Raw genomic sequence first — 23,083 nt, 5'->3', positions numbered from 1 at the left:
TCTCACTCTGTCACCAGGCTGGAGTGCAGTGGCACAATTTTGGCTCACTGCAACCTCTGCCTCCTGGGTTCAAGCGATCCTCCCAAGTAGCTGGAACTACAGGCGTGCACCACCACACCCAGCTAATTTTTGTATTTTTAGTGAGACGGGGTTTCACCATGTTGGCCAGTATGGTCTTGATCCCTTAACCTCATGATCCACCTGCCTCAGCCTCCCAAAGTGTTGGGATTACAGGTGTAAGCCACTGTACCCAGCCTATTTATTTATTTATTTATTTGTTTTTAGATGGAGTCTCACTCTGTTGCCCAGGCTAGAGTGCACTGGTGCAATCTCGGCTCACTGCAACCTCTGTCTCCTGGATCCAAGCAATTTTCCTGCCTCAGCCTCCCAAGTAGCTGGGACTACAGACACATGCCACCATGCCCAGCTAATTTTTTGTATTTTTAGTAGAGATGGGGTTTTACCATGTTAGCCAGGATGGTCTTGATCTCCTGACCTCATGATCCATCTGCCTCGGCCTTCCAAAGTACTGGGATTACAGGCGTGAGCCACCGTACCCGCCCTCTTATTCTTATATTTTTTGAGACAGGGTCTCACTTTTTCACCCAGGCTGGAGTACAGTGGTGCAATCATGGCCCATTGCCACATCAATCTCCCGGCCTTCAGGGATCCTCAAACCTTGACCTTCTAATTAATTGAGACTCCAGGTGCATGCCACCATGACCAGAATTTTTTTTTTTTTTTTTTGTAGAGACAGGCTGTTGCCCAGGCTGGTCTCGAACTCCTGACCTCAAGTGATCCACCTGCTTCAGCCTCCCAAAGTGGTGGTATTACAGGCGTGAGCCACTGCAGCAGCTGACTCCCTTGTTTATGTTATGTACCTGACAAAGACCTATATTGAAAGAAGGCGGGAAGACATAAAGAAAGGAAGGCAGCAGGACATGACTCATGGAAATAATTGGCTAAAGACAGGAGTAAACACTAATCACATTTTTTTAACTTTCTAAATAGAACAATGGAGACTATAATTGTGGTGGCTCTTGCCTGTAATCCCAGCACTTTGGGAGGCCAAGGTGGGAAGACTGTTTGAGAACAGCCCGGGCAACATGGTGAAACCCTGTCTCTAACAAAAATATAAAAATAAGCCGGGCATGGTGGCACATACCTGTAATCCTAGCTATTTGGTAGGCTAAGGTGGCAGGATCACCTGAGCCAGTGAGGTCAAGACTGCATGCAGGGGGCCCTGAGAGTGCTACTACACTCCAGCCTGGGCAACAGAGCAAGAGCAAAACCCCTGTATCCACAAAAAAAAAAAATATATATATATATATATATATATATATATATATATATATACATAATTCAATTGTTTGTAACACAGAGGATAAATGCTTGAGAGGATGGATACCCCATTTTCCATGATGTGATTATTACATGCTGCATGCTTGTATCAAAACATCTCACTGTGCTCCATATCATTTATTCTTTCTTTCTTTCTTTATTTATTTTGAGGTGGAGTTTCACTGTTGTTACCCAGACTGGAGTGCAATGGCATGATCTCGGCTCACTGTAACCTCTGCCTTCTGGGTTCAAGCAATTCTCCTGCCTCAGCCTCCCAAGTAGCTGGGACTACAGGCATGCACCACCATGCCCAGCTAATTTTTGTATTTTTAGTAGAGACAGGGTTTCACCTTGTTGACCAGGATGGTCTCGATCTCTTGACTTTGTGATTCACCCACCTCAGCCTCCCAAAGTGCTGGGATTATAGGTGTGAGCTACCAAGCCCGGCCATATTCTGTATTGTTTTATAACACTTCAATTGCACTTGCCATGGGGATACCTAACTGTATATCTGTCATCCTATATTACAAACTGTCTCTAGGTAAGAACATTCTAAGAACCCCATGGCTGGCAAGAAGCCTGCTATCCTGAGAAATCAGCAAAGTGTCAATCTGAACAAACCTTTTTTTTTTTTTGAGACGGAGTTTTGCTCGTTACCCAGACTGGAGTGCAATGGCGCGATCTCGGCTCACGGCAACCTCCGCCTCCTGGGTTCAGGCAATTCTCCTGCCTCAGCCTCCCAAGTAGCTGGGATTACAGGCACGCACCACCATGCCCAGCTAATTTTTTGTATTTTTAGTAGAGACAGGGTTTCACCTTGTTGACCAGGATATGGTCTCGATCTCTTGACCTCGTGATCCACCCATCTCGGCCTCCCAAAGTGCTGGGATTACAGGCTTGAGCCACCGCACCCAGCCACAAACCATCTTTAACATGTGATATGGTTTGGCTCTGTGTTCCCACCCAAATCACATCTCAAATTGTACTCCCGTAATTCCCATGTGTTGTGGGAGGGACTCAGTGGGAAATAACCAAATCATGGGGTAGTTTCTCCCATATTGCTCTCAGTAGTGAATAAGTCTCATAAAATCTAATGGTATTTTAAGGGGAAACCCCTTTTGCTTGGCTCTTATTTTCTTCTCTTGTCTGCCACCAAGTAAGATGTGCCTTTCACCTTCTGCCATGATTGTGAGGCCTCCCCAGCCATGTGGAACTGTAAGTCCATTAAACCTCTTTCTTTTGTAAATTGCCCAATCTTGGGTATGTCTTTATCAGCAGTAAAAATGAACTAATACAACAGGCTCCCTGGTCTCCCACCTTCTCGGACTAAGTCTTCTGCAGTGGTGACTCCATGTTCTATGAGCTTCTGGCAGTCATCTAGTGGTTTAATGGTCTCCTGTTCAATGGTGTCCACCTCTTGCAAAAGGGTCACCAATCGCTCATCCAGGAGCTTCCCAAGGGTTCCCTTTAAATCATTAAAATGCTGTTTGAGAACATCCCTTGTCTGTGATGCACTCTCTTTGATCTAAAAAGAAATAACAAAATACTCAAAATCAGAATCTCTAAAAAAGGCTAATCCATAGGGATAATTCTCAGTAATCTAAAAGCACTGCATAACTATCATCTTCAATTTAGTAAAAAAAAAAAAAATTAACTGAAATTATATAAATTTAAGGTGTGATGTTTTGATATATATATACATAGCGAACTGTTATTATAGTCAATCTAATTAACATATCTGTCTCTTCACATGGTTACCTTTGTGTGTGGTGAGAACACTTAAGATCTCTCCTAACACATTCCAAGTATACACTACAGTATTAGTAACTATTGTCCCCATCCTGTACTTGAGATCTCTAGAATTTACTCCACTTAATAACTGAAACTTTGTACCCTTTGGCCAACATCTTCTCATCCCCAACTCCATCCCTGGCAAGCACCATTCTATTTTCTGCTTCTATGATTTTGAGATTTTTTTTTTCTTTTGAGATACGAGTTTTGCTCTTGTTACCCAGGCTAGAGTGCAATGGAGTGATCCTGGCCCACTGCAACCTCCGCCTCCTGGGTTCAGGCAATTCTCCTGCCTCAGCCTCCCGAGTAGCTGGGACTACAGGAGTGCGCCACCATGTCCAGCTATTTCTTTTGTATTTTTAGTAGAGATGGGGTTTCACCACGTTGACCAGGGTGATCTTGATCTCTTGACCTCGTGATCCACCCGCCTCAGCCTCCCAAAGTGCTGGGATTATAGGCATGAGCCACCGTGCCTGGCCGATTTCGACCTTTTTTAGATGCTACATATAAATGAGCTCATGCAGTATTTTTTTTATTTCTGTATCTGGCTTATTTCACTTAGAGTAATGTCCTTCAGGTTCATCTATGCTGTCACAAATGACAGAATTTCCTTCTCTTTTATGGTTGAATACTATTCCATTGTATACATACATCTTTCATTCGTTGATAAACCAAATGTGATTCATTTGCACAAACAGGCAGGAGTACACAGAGTTGGCCTTCAAGTCAGATAGAATAAGCCAAATCTTGGTTTCATCATTCACAAACTATGTCAATTTGGTTAAGTTCATTAAGTATTTCATGCCTCAATTTCCTTATTTGTCAAATGAGCATTATAATAGTTACTTCGGCCAGGCACGGTGCCTCACTCCTATAATCCAGCACTTTGGGAGGCTGAGGTTGGCAGATCACTTGAGGTCAGGAGTTCGAGACCAGCCTGGCCAACATGGGGAAATCCCATCTCTACTAAAAATACAAAAATTAGATGGACATGGTAGGGTGGGCCTGTAATCCCAGCTACTTGGGAGGCTGAGACATGAGAATTGCTTGAAACCGGGAGATGGAGGTTGCAGTGAGCCGAGATTGCACCACTGCAATCCAGTTCAGCAACAGAGTGAGACTCCATCTCAAAAAAAAAAAAAAAAAAAAAAAGAAAGAAAGAAATAGGCTGAGTGCAGTGGCTCACGCCTGTAATCCCAGCACTTTGGAAGACTGAGGCGGGTAGATTGCAAGGTCAGGAGATCAAGACCATCTGGGCCAACATGGTGGAACCCTGTCTCTACTAAAAATACAAAAAAATTAGCTGCGCGTGGTGGCACATACCTGTAGTCCCAGCTACTTGGGAGGCTGAGACAGGAGAAATGCTTGAACCCAGGAGGCCGAGATTGCAGTGAGCCGAGATCATGCCACTGTCCTACAGCCTGGGCAACAGTGCAAGACTCCGTTTCAATTAAAAAAAAAAAAAAAGGGGGGGCCGGGCGCAGTGGCTCACACCTATAATCCCAGCACCTTGGGCAGCCAAGGCGGGTGGATCACGAGGTCAAGAGATTGAGACCATCCTGGTCAACAAGGTGTAACCCCATCTCTACTAAAAATACAAAAATTAGCTGGGCATGATGGTGCGTGCCTGTAGTCCCAGCTACTTGGGAGGCTGAGGCAGGAGAATTGCTTGAACCCAGAAGATGGAGGTTGTGGTGAGCCGAGATCGTGCCATTGCACTCCAGTCTAGGTAACAACAGCAAAACTCCGTCTCAAAAAAAAAAAAAAAAAAAGAAAGAAAGAAATAATAGTTACTCCATGGAGAGTTGCTGTGAGGATAAGTTAAAATAATCTATGTACTACAGTGGGTAAAATAAATGGCACATTGTTGTACTAGATAAATAAATGGTATAAATTATTATCTGTACAAAGCAGTTCTTGAAAATTGTATGTTTCAATACTAAAAATTGTTTAATTATGAGAGGATTAAAATACATTTTACTAAAAAACAGCAAAGAAATGGTAGATTAGAAAGCCATGGTCAGGGCAAGGCAAGGTAGCTCACTCCTGTAATCCCAGCACTTTGGGAAGCCAAGGCAGGTAGATCACCTGAGGTCAGGTGTTCAAGACCAGCCTGGCTAATGTGGTGAAACCCCATCTCCACTAAAAATGCAAAAATTAGCTAGGTGTGGTGGCGGGCGCCAGTAAATCCCAGCTACTCAGGAGGCTGAGGTAGAATTGCTTGAACCCTGGAGATGGAGGTTGCAGTGAACCGAGATCGTGCCACTGCACTCCAGCCTTGGTGAAAAACACTCTATCTCAAGAAAAAAAAAAAAGCCATGGTCAGGCACAGTGGCTCACACATATGATCCCTGTACTTTGAGAGGCTGAGGCAGGAAGATCACTTGAACCCAGGAGTTTGAGACTAGCCTGGGCAACATGGAGAAACCCTGTCTCTATAAATAAGACAAAAATTAGCCAGGCATGGTGGCACATACCTGTAGTCCCAGCTACTTAGGAGGCTGAGGTGGGAGGATCACCTGAACCCAGGGGGTCGAGGCTGTAGTAATCTGTGACTGCACCACTGCACTCTATCTTGGATGACACAGTGAGACCCTGTCTCTAAATAAATAAAAATAAAAAGCCACAAAAAACAACTTACCTCATGGATAAAATGCCCTGATTATGCTAAAAGAAAACCAAAAATTTATTTAAAATCCAAAGAGGTTTGTAGGAGGCAGAGCTGGAACAATGACTTAATCCTTTTTGAATCATAGTACTCTTTGTGAATCTAAATGAGAGGTTTATAAAGACTCTTCCTTTCAAAGTTATTGAAAGAGAAGAAAAAACAAAGCCTCTTCTCCCCAAAATGAATGATCTATACCCTAAAAAATTATTCCATTTCCAAAGTTTACAAATTCCCTCAGAGCCAAACCATGGCTTGCCTGGAGCAGTAATTACAAAACTTGGTTTGCAGAAGGAGCATCTAGGCTACTTGTTATAATCAGACTGCAGAGGTTCATCCCAAACCTACTGAACCAGAAACTGACAGGAGGGGCTAAAGGACTGCATGGATGGCGTTCTTATTTTTTCCAAGCACACCTGTAATTCTGCAGCCCACACTTTGAGAAACATTGCCCTAAGTCTACAGATCTCAGATTAAGAACCCATATTCTAGGAGATATGACAGTGAGCCACTGCACCTGATCCAGATTTTTATTTTAAAGACTGCAGATAACAGGCCAGGCATGGTGGTTCATGCCTGTATTCCCAGCATTTTGGGAGGCCCAGATGGGAGGATCACCACTACACCCTGACCTGGGCGACAAAGCAAGGCCCTCTCTCAAAAAACAATTCAGATAACATACAATACATTTTCTCTCACTTAATGGGAAAATTCTAACTACAAGCCACTCCGTTAAGTTAAAGCAAAAACATACTTTATTTTCCAGATATTATCATCTTAATTTCATAGGACATATTGTTTACTACCATAACCCTTTTGTTAACTTTCTCTTAGCAAGAAAGTTTAAAGTGTAAAAAAAATCCACCAAGAAAGAACATATAAAAATATGAATAATAGATATTTCAATACTTAATAGATAAATTTACAAGCTTTATATTTATTCTCTAAATTCTCTCTAAATTTAAAAAGCAGAGTACAATATTGTTTTCCAGCAATGTTCATGACCATGTAAAAAGAAAAAATGCCCATGGCCAAGGACTACAACAGAAAAAGAGCAGTCTGATTTACTGGGTGGGCAGATCATAGAAACAATTTTCTCTCCTTTTTATTTTTTTTGAGATGGAGTTTCACTCTTGTCCCCCAGGCTGGAGTACAGTGGCGCGATCTCAGCTTACTGCAACCTCTGCATCCTGGGTTCAAGAGATTCTCCTGCCTCAGCCTCCTGAGTAGCTGGGATTACAGGCACGCACCACCACACCCGGCAATTTTTTGTATTTTTAGTAAAGACAGGATTTCACCACGTTGGCCAGGCTGGTCTTGAACTCCTGATCTCTGGTGATCCGCCGCCTCAGCCTCCCAAAGTGCTCGGATTACAGGCATGAACCACCTCATCTGGCCCTTTTATCTCCATTTGACATTAATGCAGTTATAGTAATATTTGTACAGTTAGTAAAATTATTTAAATCACAAAGAGAAATTCTAAATTAATTGTTAACTAATTTCCGTAGTTACCAAAGAATTTCTGTGAAATAAATCCAAGTCAAAATTAAAAAAAGAAAGAAAGAGAGGCCATAAACCCAAATTGTACTTGATTCAGCTCACCACTCAACTATAGGTTCTTTGCAAACTGGGCCCTCATCTACATAGAACCTGGCAAACAAATGCTGTTGAGTGAAAATGCAGTAATCACGTTTGCTTCAAAGAACTTTCTAAGAGAACCAGAGAGAAGAGCTTATGATTTTAACACATCCCCTGGGATACTCTTAGAAATTCAAAATCTCAGACCCCACCCAGAACTGCTAAGTCGGCACGTGAATTTTCTTTCTTCTTCCTCTCCCAGAACCTATATTTTTAACAGGACCCTCAGGTGCTTTGTATACACATTACAGATACCAGAATAAATGAAGACCTTATGTCAGAGCGCTGTAACACATTTCGAACAACCAAGAGGAAATTCTGCAGTTGAGCATTATGCTGCCGAGATACTGTCTTGCTCTTTAGCGGATACAGCACACACAGGAAGTGCACTGGTTAGGTAAAGTCAATTTCCTCTTTAGAAAGAATTCAAAAGCTCCTTCAACTGTTGCAGAGCTTATGTTTTGTTTTCATTTGAGAACCTCAGAAAAAAAGGAAGTATGTGAACACAAAACAGAGAGAGAGCTAAAAAACTGAGAATCAATTTCCAAACTCATCTCTTGTACCCTCATTGTAAATTTTGTCCCTTTTGCTCATAGAATCCCAACCACTGCGATTTCAAACTTGATACTACCCTGGGATCATTTTCTTCTCCTTGAAATAGTTCATGATTTAAACCTAGCCACCTTTAATCCAATCATGTAATGAATCAGGTTCATTTGTTTGGCTTTATGAAAATAATTTTAAAATGTAGCTCCAGTCAGGTGCAGTGGCTCACGCCTGTAATCCCAGTACTTTGGAAGCCTGAGGCAGACGGATCATGAAGTCAGGAGACTGAGACCATCCTGGCTAACATGGTGAAACCCTGTCTCTACTAAAAATACAAAAATTAGCTGGGCGTGGTGGCTCTCACCTGTAGTCCCAGCTACTCAGGAGGCTGAGGCAGGAGAATCACTTGAACCTAGGAGGCAGAGGTTGCAGTGAGCCGAGATTGCTGTGGTACCAATGGTTCCATGTGTTCACTGTTAACTCAATAAATCTTCACAATATAGTTCCAGAAAGTGAGGACCAAAGAAGACAACTTACCCAAGTCTTCACAGTGCCAGAAAGAGTCTAACTCCAAAGACCATGCTCTTTCGTTACACCAAGGTGTTTTATACTTACAGAATAGATTTTTTTTTTTTCAGACAGGTTCTCACTTGGTCGTCCAGCATGGAGTGCAGTGGTACGATCACAACTCACTGCAGCCTTGAACTCCTGGGCTCAGGTGATTCGCTCACCTTAATCTCCCAGGTAGCTGGGACCACAGGCATGTGTCACTACACCCAGCTATATTTTGTATCTTCTGTAGAGACAGATTTTCATCATGTGGTGCCGGCTGGTCTTGAACTCCTGGACTCAAGCAATCCTCCTGCCTCGGCCTCTCAAAGTGAATGGATGATAAACGTAAGCCACCACACTCAGCCACAGAACACTATTTTAAAAGAGCTCCGGGCTGAGCGTGGTGGCTCACGCCTGTAATCCCAGCACCTTGGGAGGCCAAGGTGGGGGGATCATGAGGTCAGGAGATTGAGACCATCCTGCCCAACATGGTGAAACCCCATCTCTCCTAAAAATATAAAAATTAGCTGGGCATGGTGGAGCCCGCATGAAGTACCAGCTACTCAGGAGGCTGAGGCAGGAGAATCACTTGAACCCAGGAGGCAGAGGCTGCAGTGAGCGGAGATGGCACCACGGTACTCCAGCCTGGCGACAAGCAAGACTTCACCTCAAAAATAAAAATTAAAAATAAATAAATAAATAAAAAAGATCCCAGATCAATCTGTAAATTACATATTGGATAAACACTTCTTGGTATAACATGTAGTACTGGCCAGGTGCGATGGCTCCTACCTGTTACAATCCCAGCACTTTGGGAGGCCAAGGCAGGCGGATCAAGGTCAGGAGTCCGAGCCCAGACTGGCCAGTATGGCGAAACCCTGTCTCTACTAATAATACAAAAATTAGCTGGACATGGTGGCAGGTGCCTATAGTTCCAGCTACTCGGGAGGCTGAGGCAGGAGAATCACTTGAACCCGGGAGGTGGAGGTTACAGTGAGCTGAGATGGCACCACTGCACTCCAGCCTGGCAACAGAGTAAGACTCTGTCTCAAAAAAAAAAAAAAAAGTAGTATTTCTTGTCCCTGTGTAAAGAATTGTGTAGCGGACAACCAATCAGTCTGAAAGGCTACCTAACCATTCAAGGAAAAAACAACTGTGATGATTTGTAACAAAACAGACTTAAGAATACAAATGACAGAGATACGTTCGTCAGTTTGCTCCTTTCTGCCCGTGGACGCTGCCGAAGCAGCATCGTTAAAGTCTCTCTTCTCCCCGCGATCATGTCTAAGTCAGAGTCTCCTAAAGAGCCGGAACAGCTGAGGAAGCTCTTCATTGGAGGGTTGAGCTTTGAAACAACCGATGAGAGCCTCAGGAGCCATTTTGAGCAATGGGGAATGCTCACAGACTGTGTGGTCATGAGAGATCCAAACACCAAGCGCTCCAGGGGCTTTGGGTTCGTCACGTATGCAACTGTGGAGGAGGTGGATGCAGCCATGAATGCAAGGCCACACAAAGTGGATGGAAGAGTTGTGGAACCAAAGAGAGCTGTCTCAAGAGAAGATTCTCAAAGACCAGGTGCCCACTTAACTGTGAAAAAAATATTCGTTGGTGGCATTAAAGAAGACACTGAAGAACATCACCTAAGAGATTATTTTGAACAGTATGGAAAAATTGAAGTGATTGAAATCATGACGGACAGAGGCAGTGGCAAGAAAAGGGGCTTTGCCTTTGTAACCTTTGACGACCATGACTCCGTGGATAAGACTGTCATTCAGAAATACCATACTGTGAATGGCCACAACTGTGAAGTTAGGAAAGCCCTGTCAAAGCAAGAGATGGCTAGTGCTTCATCCAGCCAAAGAGGTCGAAGTGGTTCTGGAAACTTTGGTGGTGGTCGTGGAGGTGGTTTCAGTGGGAATGACAACTTTGGTCGTGGAGGAAATTTCAGTGGTCGTGGTGGCTTTGGTGGCAGCCGTGGTGGTGGTGGATATGGTGGCAGTGGGTATGGCTATAATGGATTTGGTAATGATGGAGGCAATTTTGGAGGTGGTGGAAGCTACAATGATTTTGGCAGTTACAACAATCAGTCTTCAAATTTTGGACCCACGAAGGGAGGAAACTTTTAGGCAGAAGCTCTGGCCCCTATGGTGGTGGCGGCCAATACTTTGCCAAACCACGAAACCAAGGTGGCTATGGCGGTTCCAGTAGCAGCAGTAGCTATGGCAGTGGCAGAAGATTTTAATTAGGAAACAAAGCTTAGCAGGAGAGGAGAGCCAGAGAAGTGACAGGGAAGCTACAGGTTACAACAGATTTGTGAACTCAGCCAAGCACAGTGGTGGCAGGGCCTAGCTGCTGCAAAGAAGACATGATTTAGACAAATACTCATGTGTATGGGCAAAAAACTAGAGGACTGTATTTGTGACTAATTGTATAACAGGTTATTTTAGTTTCTGTTCTGTGGAAAGTGTAAAGCATTCCAACAAAGGGTTTTAATGTAGATTTTTTCTTTTTCTTTTTTTTTTTTGCTGTTGATTGCTAAATGTAATAGTCTGATCGTGACGCTGAATAAATGTCTTTTTTTTTAATGTGCTGTGTAAAGTTAGTCTACTCTGAAGCCATCTTGGTAAATTTCCCCAACAGTGTGAAGTTAGAATTTCTTCAGGGTGATGCCAGGTTCTATTTGGAATTTATATACAACATGCTTGGGTGGAGAAGCCAATGTCTTCAGAAACCTTGGTGTAGTTGAACTAATAGTTACTGTTGTGACCTGAAGTTCACGATTAAAAGGAATTACCCAAGCAAAAATCATGGAATTATTGGTTATAAAGATGATTGTTTGGCATATCCTATGCAATATATCTAAATTGAATAATGGTGCCAGATAAAATTATAGATGGGAATGAAGCTTGTGTATCATCCATTATCATGTGTAATCAATAAACGATTTAATTCTCTTGAAAAAAAAAAAAGAATACAAATGACAGGCAAATCAAGATTTCAAAAAGGAAACTGTAATTCATTGTTTATGTTGATTAATATTTGAAATAATTTGCCACTAAAACCTTTAATGTAACAGACCATTAAAACTTACAAAGTTCCAGCCCAGGTGGTGGCTCATGCCTGTAATCCCAGCACTTTGGGAGGCCGAGGCAACGGGCGGATCACAAGGCCAGGTGATCGAGACCACCCTGGCTTAACATGGTGAAACCCCATCTCTACTAAAAATATAAAAATTAGCAGGACATGGCAGTGCATGCCTGTAATCCCAGCTACTCAGGAGGCTGAGGTAGGAGAATCACTTGAACCTGGGAGGCAGAGGTTGCAGTGAGCCAAGATTGTGCCACTGCACTCTAGCCTGGCTACAGAGCAACTCTGTCTCAAAAATAAATAAATAAATAAATAATATAAAATAAAATTGAAGTAAATTGTAAAAATTGAACTAAAATTGAAAAAGTTAATTAACATATTTTTTTTCAGTTCACGTGAAATGTATATTACATTAGCTATTTGTCTTTGTACTGAGACCAAGACATTAATCATTAGTAATAATGAAAACAGTAACCATACAGCAGCAGCTATCATCTACTGAGTACCTGTATGCCAGGTAAAATTGTACCCATGGTCTCATTTAACTCTACCATAACCCTGTGAAGAAAATATCTGTAGATGAGTAACATGAGAGTCAGAGAAATAAAACTGGCCACATCACAGTTAGTGAAGTGGCAGAGATTTTGAATTGAGTCTGACTCAAGAACAGACTTGTAACCACTGCTATGTTTCCCCTTGTTTCTCTTATACTTAGGCTTTTTTTTTTTTTTTTAAATGCTTCTTGAGAACTTTCTTTTTTTTTTTTTTTGAGATGGAGTTTCGCTCTTGTTACCCAGGCTGGAGTGCAATGGCGCGATCTTGGCTCACTGCAACCTCTGCCTCCTGGGTTCAGGCAATTCTCCTGCCTCAGCCTCCTGAGTAGCTGGGATTACAGGCACGCACCACCATGCCCAGCTAATTTTTTGTATCTTTAGTAGAGACGGGGTTTCACCATGTTGACCAGGATGGTCTCGATCTCTTGACCTCGTGATCCACCCATCTTGGCCTCCCAAAATGCTGGGATTACAGGCTTGGGCCACCCCGCCCAGCCTTCTTGAGAACTTTCAAAAAGAAAACGTATATTAAATGATTTGGTAATCTGTGACATTAGTGGCCCCCGATGAACCAAGAATTCACACTTGCAAGTAGTAGTGGCCTTGTGTGGTCCTCTCCCCCAGAATCTGGGCTGGGCCTGAGACTAGCAATGCGGTCACATGTGCATAGCAATAGTGTGAAACTGATCCTGTGCCAGTTCCAGGCCTCATCCTTCAGAAGACCTGTCAACATCTGCATTTTGGAGGCTACATGAAAGATATGCCTGTCTTGCTGGAGAGGACAAGGGGAAAGGGAGAGGAAGGGGAAAGATGGGAAGGGAGGAATAGAGGCCGAGAGATTGGCAGCAAGGCCCAAGTATGCCAGTGTTCCAACTGAGACTAGCTAATAATAAGTCTCCAAATATAAGTGAAATGTCAGACATTCTATGTCAGACATTCCAGCCTCAACTGCAACCACGAGAGTGTTGCCAAGCAAACCCAGGAGAACTACCTATCTGAGCCCCAATCAATTTCCAGAGTTGTAAGCAAAAAAAATGGTTGTTTTTTAAGTCATTAAATTTTAGCACAGTTTTATTATGTAGCAGTAAACAAACCATATGAAAAAATACATGTTTAATTCTCTATTATCTGTACTAATAGAGTGCACATACTCAAGATCACAGACAACCTAAAAAAGAATGTCTGCAAAATTACACCCACAATATTCATAAAGGCATTCTTTCAACATTTATTGAGGGCAGAAATTAGGGTTATAAAGATGAATAAAGCATGGTCTTCACCTCAAAAACTCTGATTCTGGTAATGGAGATGGCATGCAAAAGTAATTATCATGAAATGAATTATGTTCTTACATAACTGGGGTAGCCACAAACTGCCATCAGAGCATAAAAAGAGCATTGCAATGGAAAAGAGAGGAGACATTTAAAGAAAAAACTGTCAGTTGGAGGAGTAGGGGACATCATCTTACATAACAAGAACATTTAGTATTATTATGGCTAATACTAATTAAGAATCTCTTATCTCCTAGGCACTCTGCTAAGCATTTTTTTTTTTTTTTTTTTTTGAGATGGAGTCTTGCTCTTCACCAGGCTGGAGTGCAGTGGTGTGATCTCGGCTCACTGCAACCTCTGTCTCCTGGGTTCAAGCAATTCCATTGCTTCAGGTGCCTGAGTAGCTGGGACTACAGGCATGTGCCACCACGCCCAGCTAATTTTTTGTATTTTAGTAGAGTTAGTAGAGACAGGGTTTCACCATGGCCAGGATGGTCTCGATCTCATGACCTCGTGATCCGCCCACCACGGCTTCCCAAAGTGCTGGGATTATAGGCATGAGCCATCATACCCAGCCTTGTGCTAAGCATTTTAAATAAGTTTCTCATTTTAATTCCTACAATGGCCAGGTAAAGTAGATTCTATCCTTATCCCTATTTTACAGAGAAGGAAACTGAAGATTAGAAAAGTTTAGTTTCTCAAGCTCTCAAGGCTAATAGGAACAACTACAATAACTGCAAATATCAGTGACTGACTAATAGCCCTCAGTTAAAAAAAAAAAAAAGGCTGGGCCAGGCATGGTGGCTCATGCCTGTAATCCCAGCACTTTGGGAGGCTAAGGCGGGCAGATCATTTGAGGCCACAACAAAAGCTATGCATCGGAAAATATTCTTGGTAAATGCTTATATGCTTATAATGTTAACAAAAATTAAAAACTCATACAAAGTTGCATATCCAGTAGTCTCTCAACTTTGCAGGATATGTATAGAAGAATACATCAGAATGTTAACTGCAGTTGTAAGTAGGAGAACTAAAGGTTATTTTAAAATTATTTCATCTGTTCTTGGCTTTTCCTATTATCTGGATTTAACCTTTTCTTTGAATACTATGTTAGGAACATTTTAAGTACTACTACTGTAAAAAATTGTGTTTAGATTTTTGTAGTGTTTTGAAAATGGGTAACAGAAGGGGAAGTGGGAGATAAAAGGAGCAATAACAGCTTTCTTTTCTTTGCTAAGCTACTAAGACTTCCTGTCTTGGCTTTCTGAAATAACTTTTTTTTTTTTGAGACAAGAGTCTCACTCTGTTGCCCGGTTGGAGTGAAGTGGCGCCATCTTGGCTCACTGTAACCTCTACCTCCCAGGTTTAAGCGATTCTTCTGCCTCATCCTCCCAAGTAAATGGGATTACAGGCAAGTGCCACCATACCCTCCTAATTTTTTATATGTTTAGTAGAGACAGGGTTTCACCGTGTTGGCCATGCTGGTCTCAAACTTCTGACCTTAGGCGATCTGCCTGCCTTGGCCTCCCAAAGTGCTGGGATTACAGGCCCGAGCCACTGTGCCCACCTGTTTCGAGTAAATGCTACATTCATCCCTGTCTTTAACTAGTATGCTATGTGTTTTCAAATTGTGTAGGAATACGATCTATAGAGAATCTGGTGTTACACAGTAGGAATATCAAGAATAATATTATACATTAGGAATATCAAGAATAATAACCTTCAAAAAGTTATCTGAAATCAATAATTTTAAAAATGAGGCCGGGCTCGGTGGCTCATGCCTATAATCCCAGCACTTTGGGAGGCCAAGGCGGGCAGATCACGAGGTCAAGAGATCGAGACCATCCTGGTCAACAAGGTGAAACCCCGTCTCTACTAAAAAAATACAAAAATTTGCTGGGCATGGTGGCGTGCACCTGTAGTCCCAGCTACTCGGGAGGCTGAGGCAGGAGAACTGCTTGAACCCAGGAGGCAGAGGTTGCAGTGAACCAAGATCGCACCACTGCACTCCAGCCTGGTGCCTGGCGACAAAGTAAGAATCTGTCTCAAAAAAAAGAAAAGAAAAGAAAAGAAAACATCTGGTCTGAAGAAAAAACACCACAACAAACCAACCAAAAAAATAAATTTAAAAAATGAAAACAAAATACTATAAAAGACTTATTCACCAAATGGTCACATTATAGACATTAAGAAATGCTAGGACAAGCACTGGCTTGAGATTGTCAATTACTCACTTCTTTACCTTTGTATAATTATCTAACAAATGTCTACTATTTCAAACAATGTTTTAATCTTGAGAATAAACCACAGCAGTTTATGAGGCTACACCTTTAGACTACAGAAATCAGTAAAGAGCTGATGAAGTAGTAATGATGTACTCTAAGTCAATGCGCCTCAATCTTTATTTTATTTTTTTTTCCCTCTGTTAGTGACTTTCATTTAACAGCAGCCTCAATCTTTATTGTGCATACATCTCACACCTGGGGATCTTGCTAAAGCACAGATTCTGGGTCAGTAGGTCTGGGTGGGGCCTGAGATTGTGCATTCTTCACAAACTCCCCAGTGATGCCACTGCAGCAGGTCACAGACCACATTCATAGTAGCAAGCATCTAAGGGACACCACTGGGCAGAGCCTGATAGGGCCCTCACCAACTAGTATCTTTTTTCTTTTTCTTTTCTTTTCTTTCTTTTTTTTTTTTTTTGGAGACAGAGTTTCATGCTTGTTGCCCAGGCTGGAGTGCAGTGGCACAATCTCGGCTCACTGCAACCTGGGTTCAAGTGATTCTCTTGCCTGAGCCTCCCAAGTAGCTGGGATTACAGATGTCCACCACCACCACACCAGCTAATTTTTTTGTATTTTTAGTAGAGACATGGTTTCACCATGTTGGTCAGGCTGGTGTTGAACTCCTGATTTCAAGTGATTCACCCTGCCTTGGCCTCCCAAAGTGCTGGGATTACTGGCGTGAGCCACCACACCCAGCCACCAACTAGTATCTTAATTAGGTACCAGGAGCTTACCATTTGCTCTTGAAGGAGCAGAGAATTGCTTTTGTCAGTGTCCTGAGAAACACTGAATCAGAATACCAAAAGGTACCTGAAAGCTAACACAGTCATTTTATAGAATGAACTAGAACACAGAGACTAAAATACTGGCATTTCTCACTGTAGGTACCTCCAGTACCTCAACTAATTCCCCTTTATTAATGTACAAAGATGATGTTTTTAAACTTACAAAGCTTGAAGACCAGGCCCTGACTTTGACAATGTCATCAAGGTGGTGACACTCTGTGAGGCCTGAGTGGCCAGCTGACAGCACTACGTGACATCTTGATCAGTTATCTCTACTTGTAACAAGCAGAAAAGCCAATGCTATAGAAATAGAACAAGTGATAAAAGATATGATAGAAGTGAAATCTAAAAATGAATACATAAAAAGTACTTAGGTTTTTCTTGTTTTGTTTTTAGGGGTAGTAACCTAATGATCAGCCACCAAAGGAAAGAGGAAAGCATAAATCCATGAGGGCAGTATTCTGTTTCCTTGAGCACAGAATCTAGGATCTAGAAGTTTCCCGGTCCTACAGTAGGCACCGAATAAATACTTAATGAGTGAATGAACTTAAGGAGAGTGGGAGTTAATTTCTTTAGCATCTTAGCACCAAGGATTCCAGCGAACTACAGAGAACTATTCTTAATGATTTTGACATCAGCTAGGCCAAGTTGGCTGTAAACATTATCTGATTTCCTGAAGACAATGAACAGCTTTCTAGCCTATAACTTACTCAAACATTAAGAGTTACAGGCAATCCTTGCATTCCTACACAGAACTTCCTTTTCTCTAAAAACAGGGTAGGACCCAAACTCAACCACAAGAGGAGAAACTGCTACATGTTGACAGTTTTGACAGAATAACTTAAAAGACATTTTTATTCTTCTTCCTTCTAAATGTTCATACAACATGATTTCTTAACACAAGACAAATTTCATGTGCGATTTTGAAGGATAAGAAACTAAAGCAAAGAGAAAAGGTAGGCCAGGTACATACAGGCTCACACCTGTTATACTAGCACTTTGAGACACCAAGGCAAAAAGGAATGCTTGAGCTCAGGTGTTAGAAATTGGCTTGGCAGCTGGGTGCAATGGTTCACCCAGGTGTGGTGGTAATCCCAGCATTTTGGGAGGCAAAGGTGGACAGGATCACTGAGGTCAGGAGTTTGAGACCAGCCTGGCCAACATGGTGAAACTCTGTCTCTAGTAAAAATACAAAAATTAGATGGGAATGGTGGCAGGCGCCTGTAATCCTGGCTATTCAGGAGGCTGAGGCAGGAGAATCTCTTTTTTTTTTTTTTTTTTTGAGACGGAGGTTTGCTGTTGTTACCCAGACTGGAGTGCAATGGCACGATCTCGGCTCACCACAACCTCCGCCTTCGGGATTCAAGCAATTCTCCTGCCTCAGCGTCCCGAGTAGCTGGGACTACAGGGGCACACCACCATGCCCAGATAATTTTTGTATTTTTAGTAGAGATGGGGTTTCACCTCGTTGACCAGGATGGTCTCGATCTCTTGACCTCATGATCCACCCGCCTCGGCCTCCCAAAGTACTGAGATTATAGGCGTGAACCACCACGCCTAGCCAGGAGAATCTCTTGAACCCAACAGGGGGAGGTTGCAGTGAGCCAAGATCGTGCCACATCACTCCAGCCTGGGCAAAAGAGTGAGACTCTGTCTCAAAAAAAACAAAAAAAAAAAAGGAAATAAACTGACTTAACAAACACAGAAAGACATCATGTCTACAAAAAAATTTAAACAAAATTAGGTGGGCATAGTGGTGTGTACCTAAAGTTCCAGCTACTTGGGAATCTGGGGATCTAACACAGGAGGATGGCTTGAGCCCAGGAAGACGACTGCAGTGAGCTCTGATCATGTCACCAGCTTGGCAGCTTAGGTGACAGGGAAAGACTCTGGCAAAAAAAAAAAGGCTGAGTGCAATGGCTCAAGCATGCAATCCCAATACATTGGGAGGCTAAAGCAGGTGTTCATCTGAGCTCAGGAGTTGGAGACCAGCCTGGGCAACATGGCAAAAGCCCATCTCCACCAAAAATACAAAAAATTAGCCAGGTGTGATGGCACGTGCCTGTAGTCCCAGCTACTCAGGATGCTGAGGCAGGAGAATCACTTGAACCCAGAAGGCAAAGGTTGCAGTAAGCTGAGATCGCGCCATTGCACTCCAGCCTGGGTAACAAGAGTGAAACTCCGTCTCTAAAAATAAATTAGCTGGGCATGATGGTGCATGCCTGTAGTCTCAGCTACTCGGGAGGCTGAGGCTGGAGAATCGCTTGAACCTGGGAGGCACAGGTTGCAATGAGCTGGGATCATCCCACTGTACTCCTGCCTGGCAACAGAGCAAGACCCCATCTCAAAAAAAAAAAAGATAAAAGGTATGCCAAGAGTTTTTGCAAAAGTTAAACAAAAAGTTACCATGTGATCCAGCAATTCCTAGCTATATTCTAAAAGAACTGAAAACATGTCCACACAAAAAGTTGTACACAAATTCTTCATAGCAGCATTATTCATAATAGTCAAAAGTGGAAATAATTCAAATGTCTAGTAATTGATGAATGGATAAATAAAATATGGTATATCCACATAATCATTATTCAGCCATAGAAAGGTATGAAGTACTGTTACATGCTACCACTTCAATGAACCTTGAAACATTATTCTGAGTCAAAGAAGTCAGTCACAAGGGGCTACACATGGTATGAGTTCATTTATATAAAATGTCCAGAATAGGCAAATCCATAGAGACAGAAAGTGGTTTTATGGTTGCCGGGGGTATGGGAATGACAGCTAAGGAGTTCTTTTGGGGGTGATAAAAATATATTTGAGGCCCGGCGTGATGGCTCACACCTTTAATCCTAGCACTTTGGGAGGCTGAGGTGGGTGGATCACCTGAGGTCAGGAGTTCAAGACTAGCCTGGCCATCACGGTGAAACCCTATCTTAGAAAAAAAAGAAAAGAAAATATATTTGAATTAGCCAGTGGTCATGGTTGGACAACTCTGTAAATGTACTAAAAACCACGAATTGTAAACTTTAAGGCATGACTTTCAGAGCATGTGAATTATATCTCAACAAAAAAAATCACAGGCCGGGCATGGTGGCTTAACGCCTGTAATCCCAGCACTTTGGGAGGCCTACGCGGGAGGATCACGTGAGGTCGGGAGTTCAAGACCAGCCTGGCCAACATGGAGAAACCCCATGTTGAGATTTTGGTAGAAATTTCTACTAAAAATACAAAATTAGCCTGGCATGGTGGCGCATGCCTGTAATCCCAGATTACTTGGGAGGCTGAGACAGGAGAATCCCTTGAACTTGGGAGGCGGAGGTTGCGGTGAGCTGAGATCACCCCATTGCACTCAGCTTGGACAACAAGAGCGAAACTGTCTCAAAAAAAAAAAAAAAAAAAAAAATCACATGCCAGGCAGCACAGTTGCTTACACTTGTAATTCCATTATTTTGGGAGGCAGAGGTGGGAGGATCCTTGAGCCCAGGAGTTGGAGACCAGCCAGGGAAACATAACAAAACCCTGTCTCAAAAAAAAAAAATCATATGCCAAAAAGATATAAAATCAGCAAGTAAAAAATATAGACAACAGGTAGCATCCCTTCCTCTCCGTTCTTCTCATGTTTCTCCCATGCAGAATCCTTGACTAAAGTGCCATATATTTTACATAGTTATTCTGAAAATGACTGGAACCCTAAAAATATCCTAACCACCAAACAAAAGCAGCTGCTTATTTTGATAATATTTTTGTACCATAGACCTTCCTTAAAATGCAAGTTGACAGAGGACTTATGCCACAAACCCAAACATGCACAATCCACTAGAGTTCGAGAGATGCTGTTTTAACCGCCATCGGCACAAAACACATTCCCAAAAGAGACTCATGCTCACAAAAGAGAACTACGTTATTACTCAGTCTAGTCAGAAGGCAATGTCATCAGGAACCTAATTGTGACAGACATCCATTTAGTGTTTTCTGTCTGAAGCCCAAGACAATGGGCCTCAAAAACAAAACAAATCTCATACTAAACTGAATTACAGAAAAGCATGTCCTGTGTTTAAATTGTTGGATATAAAATGAAAAAAATATATAGGTTTGAAAATTGAATACTGAACCATCTAGGCATAATCACATAATTTTTTTAATGTATCCAAGATCACAAGAAATTAATAACTACTCCCAGGTGCTAAACTCACTCATTTAGTGTCAACTCTACTGCTTCTTAATTGCTAATGCTGAGAATGCACAAATAATAGTCACATTCACATATAATATATCTTAACTGGTTGAAATGTTAGTCCTATAATAAGAGGTATATTAATCTTTTTCTTTTTATACAATGTCTTAGATCTAGAGTCCCTATTTCAAAACAGCAGAAGGAATAATGCAGATGCTTTCAAAGAGAAATTGAGATGAGTACACTGAAAGGCCTTGAAAATATTCAGCAAATCGGGATAATCATATCTAGATTCTGCTTCTGGTTTCACTGCTAAAATACAAACAATGCCTGGCCTACACTGGCTTTACAAATATTTTTAAATATATAAAACCCAGCTGGGCAAATACGAATATTTTTAAATATATAAAATCCCAGCACTTTGGGAGGCCAAGGTAGGTGGATCATGAGGTCAGGAGTTCAAGACCAGCCTGGACAACTTGGTGAAACCTCATTCTACTAAAAATACAAAAATTAGCCAGGTGTGGTGGTGCAGACCTGTAATCCCAGCTACTCCGGAGGCTGAGGCAGGAAAAGGGCTTGAACTCAGGAGGCTGAGGCAGAAGAATCTCTTGAACCCGGAGGCGGAGGTTGCAGTGAGCTGAGACAGTGCCACTGCACTCCAGCCTGAGCAAGAGTGAGACTCCATCTCAAAGTATATATATATATACATATATATGTATATACACACACACACACACACGTATATATTTACATATGTTTATATACATTTTACATATATATATATAACCCAAAACATGTTGTGTCCCTAATGATGAGAATATCCAAAGACACTGTTAAGGCAGCACTTTTCTACCATTTTCGGGTTCTATGCAGCATGGGAGTTCTAAGATGACCATATAGATTAATTAATACTAAGTGTGACCCAGAGAAATTCAGATGGAATCTCACTCACTCAGAAAGCACTTAATGGCCGGGAACGGTGGCTCACGCCTGTAATCCCAGCACTTTGCCCGCCTCATGATCCTGAGCTGGGCAGATCACGAGGTCAGACGTTCAAGACCAGCCTGGCCAACATGGTGAAACCCCGTCTCCAGTAAAAATACAAAAAAATTAGCTGAGGGTGGTGGTGCACGCCTGTCATCCCAGCCACTCAGGAGGCTGAGGCAGGAGAATCACTTGAACCTGGGAGGTGGTGGTTGCAGTGAGCCAAGATCACGCCACTGCACTCCAGCCTGGGTGACAGAGCAAGACTCTGCCCAAAAAAAAAAAAAAGCACTTATTAAGCAGTTGTGTTTTAATAGCAGCCTGAAGATTATCTGTCCTATCTCCCAATGGCAGCAGGTTATATCTTGTTCTGTATATGTTCGAGGCTGTAGAAAAACCACAGGACTTTCCTGTATCTTTGATAACTCAATCCCCGTGAAACAGATAACTGCACCACTTGAAAGTATATTTAGCTTTTCCTTTCAGCACTCCTCTCTTAAAATCTGTTTTTTCATTTCCCTATACCTTTGTATTCCCTCTCTCAAGGACAACAAAATCATTTTCCTTCTTCTGCTTTTCCAACATAGCTTCACTTTCACCTTAAATTTTAAACCTTCTAGAACGGGATTACTCTAAACGACTTTTTAAATGCATTCAAGATCGTATATTCAGGCATTAACCGAATTCATTTATTGTCAATGCTACTGCTTCTCAATTCTACCTCTCCCTCACATTCGCCCCTTAGTCCTCCACTTCCAATATCCATTTTGTCTCCACTTTCAGCTTTCCCAGGTCACTGTCCCACCCTTTCCTCAGGGTCTCTAAAATCCATGTCTACCCCCCGCAGGTTTTCCCAAATAGTCTCCTCCCTCGACTCATCACTACCCGCGTGACCCCCTCGGATTCTGCTCTGGTCCCTCATTCTCCCCAACTTCGGAAGCCACCGCTACTCCCACCACTGTCCCACAGTTCAGGGAACGCTCCTCACACCCTCCCTCCACCCCCAAAACTTCCCATACGACCTCCCCAACTTCTACCTTTCCCGTGCCCAGACCCCACTAGGTCTCTCTTCACCTTCAATGAATGCCTCTTCCCTACTCCAGAGTTTTCTGACACCCCCGCCCCTCAAAGCCCTCCCTGCCCTCGCCCTGCACCCGCGCCACCCCCGGGCCCACAGCGCCCCTTAGGGCGCGGCCCTCCGACCTGCCTCCGCGCCTCCCGCAGCCCCTCAAGCCGGTGACCCAGCTCCCGCCGATAGCTCTGCGCCGCTTCCACGCTCTCGCGGGCCTCCTGCAGCAGCAGCTCAGGCTCCAACTCCATCGCCCCCCTCATCGGGCCGCGAGGGCGGCTGCAGCTGGCGCGAACTCCCGACTGTGCCTGGCGCCTCCGAGCGGCCCGGCGAGGCTTTGC

At 42.8% G+C, this 23,083-nt stretch overlaps 1 protein-coding gene across 3 annotated transcripts in view; it reads right to left on the bottom strand.

Annotated features, from left to right (window-relative positions):
* CRLF3 (cytokine receptor like factor 3) overlaps nucleotides 1–23,083 on the bottom strand; it is a 45,849-nt gene extending 22,766 nt beyond the window's left edge. For all 3 annotated transcript variants that reach the window (XM_035300869.3, XM_002748203.6, XM_078373878.1), the window contains exons 1-2: nucleotides 22,877–23,083; nucleotides 2,659–2,866 (exon numbers count right to left, since the gene is read on the bottom strand). In XM_035300869.3, coding sequence (XP_035156760.1) covers nucleotides 2,659–2,866; nucleotides 22,877–23,005 — 337 coding nt within the window. In that variant the 5' untranslated portion in view covers nucleotides 23,006–23,083. The remainder of the gene's footprint in view (nucleotides 1–2,658; nucleotides 2,867–22,876) is intronic.

This window comes from Callithrix jacchus, chromosome 5, assembly GCF_049354715.1.
Source record: "Callithrix jacchus isolate 240 chromosome 5, calJac240_pri, whole genome shotgun sequence".
Lineage (NCBI taxonomy): Eukaryota > Metazoa > Chordata > Mammalia > Primates > Cebidae > Callithrix > Callithrix jacchus.
Note: the sequence above shows the minus strand (reverse complement) of the source record. Positions and strands in the feature narration are given on the sequence as shown.